Source organism: Cavia porcellus, unplaced genomic scaffold, assembly GCF_034190915.1.
Source record: "Cavia porcellus strain 051 isolate PalLab524CR breed Dunkin Hartley unplaced genomic scaffold, mCavPor4.1 scaffold_26, whole genome shotgun sequence".
NCBI lineage: Eukaryota > Metazoa > Chordata > Mammalia > Rodentia > Caviidae > Cavia > Cavia porcellus.
In genome coordinates, this window is record NW_026947509.1 from 25,647,412 (window position 1) to 25,657,246 (window position 9,835).

General features: G+C 43.1%; 1 protein-coding gene across 1 annotated transcript; it reads right to left on the minus strand.

Annotated features, from left to right (window-relative positions):
- Nucleotides 1-4,239: 4,239 nt before the first annotated feature.
- Nucleotides 4,240-5,716, minus strand: LOC100717209 (ribonuclease pancreatic B). The gene is made up of 2 exons (XM_023566988.2): nt 5,666-5,716; nt 4,240-4,975 (listed from the first exon to the last, which is right to left on the minus strand). The coding sequence occupies exon 2, from the start codon at nt 4,948-4,950 to the stop codon at nt 4,486-4,488; it is 465 nt and encodes a 154-aa protein (XP_023422756.1). The 5' UTR covers nt 4,951-4,975; nt 5,666-5,716; the 3' UTR covers nt 4,240-4,485.
- Between the last annotated feature and the right edge of the window lie 4,119 nt (nt 5,717-9,835).

The following is a 9,835-nucleotide window of genomic DNA, read 5'->3' on the forward strand; positions in this document are numbered from 1 at the left end:
CCTTTCTTTGTCAGGCTTATGGCTCTCTTTACACACATTTTCCTGTTTTTAGGCCTTCTCATTCTCTTCAGTTACATCTAAATATTCCTCAGAAGCCAGTTCAGGTTTGGGTTCAAATAATTCTTTCTCTTCAGTCTCCCCACAGCCTCTGTAATGTCCTCCATCCTGTACACACAGTCTGTCTTTGTATGTATGATGTATTTGTCTGCCTATCATCATTCTGTATTTCACTGAAACAGGAACTTCTGAATCTGAGTAGCACAAGCTCTAGTCCACACACTAAACATACACATAAATGGATAATTCATTCACATCTAGTGTTGGAACTCAAAACATTACCAAGTATGTGGTAGCTATTATATCACATTTACATTTTCTCTTAAGAAACTGAAATCATAGAGCTTCAAAAAACTGAAGCTTAGTCAATCAAGAAGAAAGCACTAAACATTTACCTGGAAATGATCAGTTCCTTAAAACTGTTTTGAGTCATTTTGTTCTGCAGATGAGTTCTTTGTCTATAAATAATGATCATCATACGAGTTTAAAGAGATTTAAGAAGATCTTGACTTTCATCCTCACTGTAGAAAAATTTGAAATTGTAGAAAGGCAGGTTTTTCTTTTCTAACACTCAAACATGTCTTCCCTGGCTGACACAAGCAGCGCTAGTCAACTGGGGAGAAGAGAAGCAGGAGGAATTCTCTAAACCTGGACTACCCACGGCTCTGAGCTCACCAGGAGTCCACATAGACACCAGTAAGAGAGCAGAACTTTGGGCTGGGATGAGCAGGGTAATGATGGCTGGGAGAAGGTAGTCAGAGATGCAGGGTTCACCTCTCAGAAGGAAAGAGGTTAACACAAAACTAACCAGGTTTCTGATGTGAGGATTATTGAATGCATGAGTACAGGTCAACATGAGGGGAGTGGGATATGCCAATCAAAGGAGAGGTCTCCTCACCTCCCAGACTTTTCACTGGACTTGTGAGACTATGCGAGAGAGATTTTTAGGAGTTACAAAATCCTTAAATGCAAAACAAGAATGTAGATTGTCTTGATGAATAATTTTGCTCCAATTGTTTCTACTATTATCACGATTGTCCCTTTACCTACACAGAAAATGGTTGGAGATGTGAGATCTCCTCTCCTGGAACTGCTAGGCCTATGTGAGCTACTGTGCCCTCTTTGAGCTGTGCCCCAGGCTCAGCAGGGCTCAGTGGTTTGCCATTCAACACATCCAACCAATTTGATGCTAATGCCCTAAGGCAGTGAGTGGTGTCAATAGTTATACTCAGCAATGTACACCTACAAACACCTTCCTGTGTGACTCTTTCCAAAACATGAGTGATTCCTGCACCTCGGCCAACATCACCTGCATGAATGATCAGAAAAACTGCCACCAGAGTGCAAGTCCTGTCAACCTGATCATCTGCAGGCTCCCCAGAAGAGAGTACCCACTCTGTCAGCACAAGGATGTTACCCAGTTCAAATTGTTCACTGTGGCCTGTGAACCACCTCAGAAGAGTAACATTTCCCCTCCCTATCTAGTGGTTCCTTATGCTTAGATAAGATTGTGAGAGTGTAGATAAATGTGCCAGAGAGGGAAAAGTCAGCGTCTCCCAAGAATCTGCCATGTGGGGATCAATCAAAAAATCAACTAGCCAGCCTTCCCGGTAAGCTGTGCAAGCCATGTGCATGCCAGGGAGGAAAGAATCAGCACCAGTGAGCCTACCAGCGTGCAGGCTGAGAACCAAACACTGCACATCTCTTGGGAGGATGACAGTAAGCAATATAGCAAATATGGGGATTTCCTTCTATCTTGTCTTTGAAGTCCAGTATTTTCAATGTTTTGCTTTGTTCTGATTGTTTTACTTTATTCAGTATTCTGTTTTGATTGGTTTTATAATGTTTTGGTTTTGGTTTGGTTTTGCTATACCTGATGGAATGGACCATTGTGAAGATACAAATTATACTATGATAGCTATTATTGTTATCCCAATATCCTGCTCTGAAATTCTGTGCCAGTTTTGCTGCATTGTCTCAGTTGGCTTTGTTCTGTCTTGTTTTGTTGGATTTTACTATCTTTACAATAAAAAAAAAAAAAAAAAAAAAAACTTCAGAGCAGGATAACGATTATTGGTACCATCCTCCCAAGAGATGCTCAGACCTCTGGCCCCAGGTCAACATAACCAACCCAGAAATACAAGCATTTAGTTGCTTTATGTGTCTTAGTTGCTGTCGACTCCAGCTGACCTCATCCAGTTGCTAACAGGAGCTCCCCTCTGCCCCGAAGGCTCATGGGAGGCGCTGACTTTTTCTCTCTGGCCGCCTGCTGCTCGCTGCTTGCTAACACCACAGCTTACCAGGAAGGCGGGCCCGCTGCCTTCTTGGTCGGCCTCCCAAGTTCCAACCACATTTCCTTTCTTTTGACACAGTTCCTGTTACAGTTTCTTTTCCTTTTCTTGTTTGATGTCTTACTCCCTCAGAAGAAGGAAGGTATTGAGCAGATAATATTGCCTCAGATACTGAATTAGATATGGAGATTATATCCGTATCTATATCTATCTATTCTGCTTTGGAGATCTGTTTGTATTGAGGCAAGGAAAATACAGAAAGGGAGAAGAGGGATGCTGGCCTTTGGGACTTCTGCTGAACTTTAATGCACTGTATTCACAACAATGAAACCACTTCCTATTGCTAGCTAGTGAGTGATTTTATTTTTTTTCCCTTTCAAGTCATCACCTTCTAATATTCTAAGAAGAACTACTTCATTCTTAGGTCCTTAAACCACCTTTGAGGTCTCCCTGAAGACTCAACCACTTGGCTTGCCTCTGTGTCCCTGGGACTGCAAGCAAGGAAGTTCTCTACCCTCTGGATTTCATTTATTTCCCTGAGGCCACTGGCTATACTTATTTGGAAGTGATGTTGATACCTCAGACAAAGAGTTAATAGTATCTTTTTTTTTTTTGAAGAGTGGATTAGGGCTGGAGGCTGAGGATTAAACTCAGGGAGTGCTGAAATATATCTCCAGCCCTTTTGACTTTTTTACTTGAGACAGAATCTGGAAAAGATTCCCAGGTGGCCTTAGGTAGGAGGACAATCCTCCTACCTAGACTCCTGCATGCTGGGATTACAGGTATGCATCACTATGCTCAAAAGATCCTCCGTACAGAGTTAATTTTTTAAAAATTCCACAACAGTCTTGCTAAATTAACAGGTTGGCCTGAAATTTGCAATCCTATTTCAGCCTTTAGAGTAGCTAAGATTATGGGCATGTATCATAACATTTGTCTCCTGACGAGGTAAGTGTAAAGGGAAGGAAACTGACCTGCAGTGTAGGCCCTGCCCAGACTTGCAGCAAGAAGAAACTAGAGAATAAAGTAAGGGTGTGATGAGCCTTAAAACATGGCTGCCACACACACCACAGCCACATGCCATGTGCTCTCAGCCCACGTGAATTAACTCTTAATCATGGACTATGAAGATGAACATGGCTTACTCGGTCTGTGAACCTAAAAGTTCTCTAAAAAATATATTCCACTGTATTAAAAATAAGGAAATGGAAAAGAACGTTGACGATGAAGGAAGGAATCTGAGAAGACATCTTCCCATATACACTTACTAAAACCTACAAATAAACAATATATCCAAATTTAAGGGATGATTTGCAGAACTGCATAATTTGTCTCATAGAGTGGCTACCTGGAAACAGTTTTGTGAACTTTGCAAATGCACTAGTGCCCAGTCCTAGGGAAGTCTACCTCCAAGCTGAAATCTACTCAGTACCCCTCAATTCCAGAACCCTCTAAGGTCTTTCAGATCTATGATTTAAGATCCTGACTTCCCAAGAGTCACTTTTCTAATGTGGAAATAGCTCACTCAACAAAAAGAAAGAGGAAATTAAGGATCCTAGTTCCAGAATCCTCCTATCCCCCTTGAAGCTTTCCTGTGCCGAAGCTGTCCCTCCCAGGCCAGAGAACTAGGGCATCAGAGCTGCACCGTTGTCGGTTTACCCAGCGCTACAATGCACCCAGCTGTAGCTCCCTTTTTCTAAAACAATAGACATTTCAAAATTTTGGCTGTGACATAAAGGAATCTACAAGAAAAAGAATTATCTCATGCCACTGACATCCCAAATTCCGAAGGGGAAGAGGGTTTAAATTCTCCGTTTGCTGTTCACCAGCAAGTCACATTTAAATGTCTTCCTCATCACTAGAAAGCAGCAACACATCCTGGGTAGGATCCTCTAGGAAGCCAGTGACTACCACTATGTTTTATTGAAAGAAGCAGTGAAGGAGTTAATACGGGGCCCACAGACCACCCACTCTCAGCCCCAAAGCCATGTACGAGCGGGACACAGGAGAGGGAAGCTTGTGTGTATTGAACAGGAGCCTTAAAGGCAGTAATTTCCTTTGGTGCAAGAAAAGAAGAGGGGAAAGGCAGGTGCTGAAATGATGACAAGGCGGGAGATGAGGGTCTCAGTGCTCTGGCTTAGGTGGAGGGCTCCACAGAAGCATCAAAGTGAACAGGCACATACGGGTCTCCCTCACAGGCCACGATGATGCTCTTCTGCGCCTGGCTCATGCGGTATGAGCAGTTGGGGAACTTGGAGCTGCTCGTCACGCGACAGTCTGTGATGCGCATCCTGGAGTAGCTCTGGTAGCAGTTGGTCTGCCCATTCTTGCAGAGGACATTTTTCTGGAAGCAGACAGCCTGCACATCTGCCAGGGACTCATGCACGAAAGTGTTCACTGGCTTGCAGCGGCCCTGTGTCATGTTCCGGCGAATCATCATTACGTTGCAGTAGTTACTACTGTTGCTAGGGGAACCCTCTGGGTCCATGTGCTGCCGCTGGAACTTCATAGCCGAGCTTTCTGCTCCCAGGGAAGGTTGTACCCACCCCAGTCCCAGTAGCACCAAGACGAGCAGTGGGAACAGGACAAGGCACTTCTCCATGGTGACCTCGCTGTCCTGGGAGAGCCTACATGGGAAAAGGAAATGGGAGCAAGAGCGTGCCTTGCAGCAATTAAACGCTGGCTCCCTTCTGCTGCTTCCCAGGATACAGTCACCCTTTCCGGAAAGGCATGTCTTTTCTGGAAAGGTTTTCCAAGTGATTACACACTCGTGCACATGTTTCTCTAATTGCATTGAACTCGTACTAGTTAACAAAGTTATTCTCCCCTTTAGGAGGTAATGTATCTAAAATCCTGGCAGGGCCACATTTTTGAATACTGGATTTTCTTCCACCTAAAATAAATTTAAAAAATAAAATACACTTCCCGCAGTATTCAAATGGCTCATTCTGAACAAAATGGAGGCAAATTTGGCAGATTTTGTCACTGAGTTATTACTGTGACATCAAGGATGATGGATGACAGACACTGTTGTCTTAGTGCACAAAGAAAACTCAGTGCAGTGTCTGGCATCCTAAAGGGGTTCTACTGTATGCCAAAGAGAGAGCCCGGCTTTTCTCACCTTTGGGGCTCTCCTGTAGCCCATCACTTTCTGCAGTTGCACTTGCCCGTTCCTACCCAGCCCCTTACCCCCTCTTCCCCAGCAAATGGTTCCCTGTTCCAAGCATTTTTGGTGTTAGTGAGAGCCAAGCTTTTTCAGTGCACCAGCCTCCTTAGCTTCCTTTTCTCCAGCCCTCCTGAGACCTGAGACTACTTACCTGGGTCTCTAGAAAGGAAGATTAGTTTCTGCACTCAGTCCTGGGAGCAAGGTCTTTATATAGATTGCAAAGGGCTTTGGCAATCAAGAAAGGTGGGAGGAGTATTTTGGTTTCCAATCAGATAAAAAGAAGAACATTGTGTGGAAAGGGTAGGGAATGGCCCAAGCAAACACCTGTTCAGGTTCTCTGGGGAGAGAGGGAATCTACCTGCAGATCTCTCTCCCACATGAACCTCATCTGTCTGCTGATGACAGGCAGTGCAGAGAAAGCCACTACAGCTCGGGCACCCAAGCCACATACACTCAACAAAGTCCTGTGACTCTGTCTGCTATTCCACTTGGGGCAGGTGAAGGGGCAGGTCAAGGTGATTGTGGCAAGGGAAGCCCTCCCTCCTCAGGCGCCTTGAAATGCTTTTTGCCAGAGTTCCACATCTCCCAGCAGCACCTCTGCTGGGAAGAAAGAGGGGAACTGGGGTTCTCTGCCTTCAGCCAGAAGCTCTCCCAGACCTGGAGAAGGGAGAGTGTTTGGACTGGGAGAAAAAAAGGAATCCAGGGTGGGTTTACCCACCACTTTCCACCCCCTCCTTGCCATTCCTGTGTATTGCACGTGCTTGGACAATTTTTGTACAATGACCGCTGACCCTGTAGGTCTGACCTAGGTAAAGGAATAAAAGATTACCCAAAATATATATAATATTATTATTTTTATTACATATGATTTTTTATTGAAAAAAGTAAATAATTTTATAACAAAATATTAGGAGACTAACAATAGTTAATACATGGCGTATGGTCATCTTCAAATTAATTACACAGAAAATAAGATATGGACATAAAAAAATTCTCCAATTGATATTAACAAGGACCTTCCTTTTCAATTAACTAAGAGACAGTAATAGTATAGCTACCATGTATTTTTCTCCCTTTCCCTTCCTTCCTTTCTGCTAAACCTACTTTTAGTTTTTTTCTTTTTAAATAATTACTTCCTATATTATTATTATTATTATTTTAATCAGCATAATTACAACTTAGAAAGAGACTTTTTTTCTTATACGTAGAATAAGAAATATCAAAATATCCTTCTATGTGCTGAATACAAATTTCCTTGGTCCAAACCCTGGTTCAGCACAGTATGAGCTAAGCAATTCACAGACATTTATTTCCGTGTTCCTCAGTTTCTTCTTTTCTGCAATGAAGATGTTGTATACTTCTTAGGTTTGTTGTTTGGTGGAGATGAAGTAAGATGTGTGAGAGCTCAAGAGAGCCTCAGTGGGTCCCGACTCTGGATGTGCCCATGGCTGACCAGATACCTCCAAAGGGTCTGTTTGAATGGCATCTTTGAATTCTTCCGGAAGGGAGTGGAGTCCAGAAATGCCACACGTTTGTTTTACTAAAACCCTGAGGTGAGGTTAGTAGTCTTTCTTGAAGTCTCAGGGAGGAAAGAGAGAGTAAGAAGACCACAGGGGAACCTTGGGTGGGAAGAACAAAATTCTTTCTGGAAATTCAAGGTAGCATTGCTATGTGGTTTCCAACTGTAATGAACCTCACTTCCCGTGTATTTGGAGTTGGATGTGGCATTGGGGTAAGGAGTGTGAGTCGTGACACTACCTTAGCTTCATGGTCACTGTAGTCCACGCAGCTCCCCAGGCTTGCAAAACCAGAAATTATAAACAGGTTCAAGTAAAGCAAACATCATCTCCTTTGGGTGCAGAATGCATTTGTAAATGTAAAACAAGGGCTCGTTCACAAACTGGGCAAATGTTTTACCAAAGCGCAGCAGAATTATTGCTTTTTATAACAAAAAGGAGCAATCTTTGGGGAAGACAAGCAGGATCAAGGTAAAGTCAGATTTGAAAGTGACGTTGTTAAAGTTTCTAAATCCAGACAATCATGTTTTTGTCAAAGGTTGCAGAGAATGAATTGTTAGATTCAAGAACATTGTTAAACTCTGGTGGATTCTGTTCCTGATGTCCGTATAACTACTTAATCTTCTCAGTAAAGTCTCTAAGATTCAGAAAGCCATTTTTGTTTCTTTTTGATTATTCTGGAAGCCATTTTAATTTTTACGGTATCAGCCACCACTTCAGCATAGTCTCAGAGTCCTCAGATTGTTCTTCCCTCATCCTGAGTGACCAAGTTAGAATTTGTGCATGCGTTCACTATAACAGTGGGGTATAGAAGTGAATAATTTACCCAAATCATGCCTGGGGATGCAGTTCGGCTTAGTCAGTTGGACCCTAATACTAAGCATGTGCTCATTGTTCAGATGACTGAATGATTTATGAGCACTGAAAACCTGGGGCTCTAACTGTTATGAGATGTTCAGGAGTAAGAGAATGATCAAAGAATGAGACTGAGAAACTGCACTAATGGACAATGACTGGACAGTATATAAAAACAGGTATGAACAACTCTGACCCACAAGCTCTACCAGTAAGTTCAAGATGCTGATCCACTCTCTTGCAGAAAATACAGGATACTAAACAATGGCTCCTGTATCAACTGACTCAAAATAGCTAGTATTAGGTTAATAACTGAAAACTTGCCTGATTTTTCTTTTTTCTTTGTCAGCTAAGGACTAAGCAGAGGAGGCCAAATATGTGTCTTAACAGTCACATAGGATGTGGTGCTTCCACTTAGACAGATCCGCCTGCAGCTTCCCATGTAGCCACCTCCATCAGGGCACACCCGAAGTCTCCCTTTGCCCTGGACAGTGGTCCCACCCTGCCCTGTCTTCGCCTCTGCTCCACATTCAAGTATTCAAGTATTCAGAGCCTCTGAATAAGAGGCTTTGCTTGCTCTCTGAGGGAGGCTTTGTGTATTTCATGAGATTTTTAAATAAACAAAGAAGGGAATATGTATAACTTGAAGATATTTCACAGCAAACCACAGGCAAACTCAGGGATGCTCTGTCACGAGGCTCAACACAGTCCCCCAAACACATAAATGTGGGTGTACACACCCAATCCCAGTGCACACCCATCCCTGAGGTACTCACATATGTAATAGGTGTGGTTCCTCGTGAAACCCAGGAATCAAAGAAGCAAGGAAAAATTAAAATAGAGTAAGATAGAAAAGCTAGGGATGTAAAGGAGGTGACCAGTGATTGAAAAGTGAGAAAAACAAAAAAATGGGGAAAAATGCCAGAGACGCCCCAAACCAGTGCTGCCCCATCTTTCCCACCCTTGCTCCTTACATCACAGAAGCCTGCAAAGATAGGAAAGAGTAAAGTCAAGGCAGTGTTTCTCAGGTCCTCCGTTTCCCACCATAAATCCCCCATGTGTCTCTAAATACAGGATTTAGCGTTGTTTAAAGGTTGATTACATGGGAGCAGAAAGGACTCACTGGGGTGAAGGTTTGGTAGTAAACAGTGCCTTTCCCCACTTCTAATTACTGCTTCTCCTCAGGAGGACACTCAGTCCTGGCCGGCAGGGCCCTCTTCCCTGCCTCTTCTGCATCTGTACCACACTGTGGCTAACGCTGAGCTGTGAGGGGCCAGGAAGCAGAACGGCCAGACCACAGAGGAGCCAGGCCAGTCAAATGCCTGTATCTTAGCATCTCATAGGGAGATATGAGAGCAAAATGTTCCTCCTCCTTCCCTCTGTTGGCCTCCACATGAAGAGAATTTAGGGTAGATACACTTAAGTGCTGATTCTCAGTCGTATGAATGAGTGTGTTAGAGTCTGAGGGTATTTACAGGCATGTGAAGGTTGGGGTGCAGTTTTAGCAGAAGCACACTTTATCTGCAGGTCTCAGCCTCTTTCCTTAGCAGCTCCCCATACAGCTACTCACAAGCCCCTTCCCCACATAGTTCTCTCCCTCTCACTTTCTCCACCTTGCTTTAACTTCCTACAAATTCAGAATCCTTTAGAAGCCAGGAAATTGATTGTATATTATTCCAAATGTAGAATAAAATTTTTCTTTTACTAAAAGGATTCACTCAGTGAAGCCAGACGTCTAAGAGGTGATAGAATGAATGAATGAATATAGAATGAATATAGAATGAATATATGAATATATTCATATCGAATGAATGTTTAAACTTTAAAAAATTATTGCAATAAAAAATACAGAGTGCTGGGGATGTGGCTCAGTGGTAGAGAACTTCTCCACATGTTACATAGGGGCTGTCTTAGTTATTTTTTATTTGTCACTGAGACAAAATATCTGA

Bases quoted from the DNA above. Each gene is read 5' to 3' on its own strand.
- LOC100717209 (XM_023566988.2), bottom strand. From the start codon at position 4,950: ATGGAGAAGTGCCTTGTCCTGTTCCCACTGCTCGTCTTGGTGCTACTG.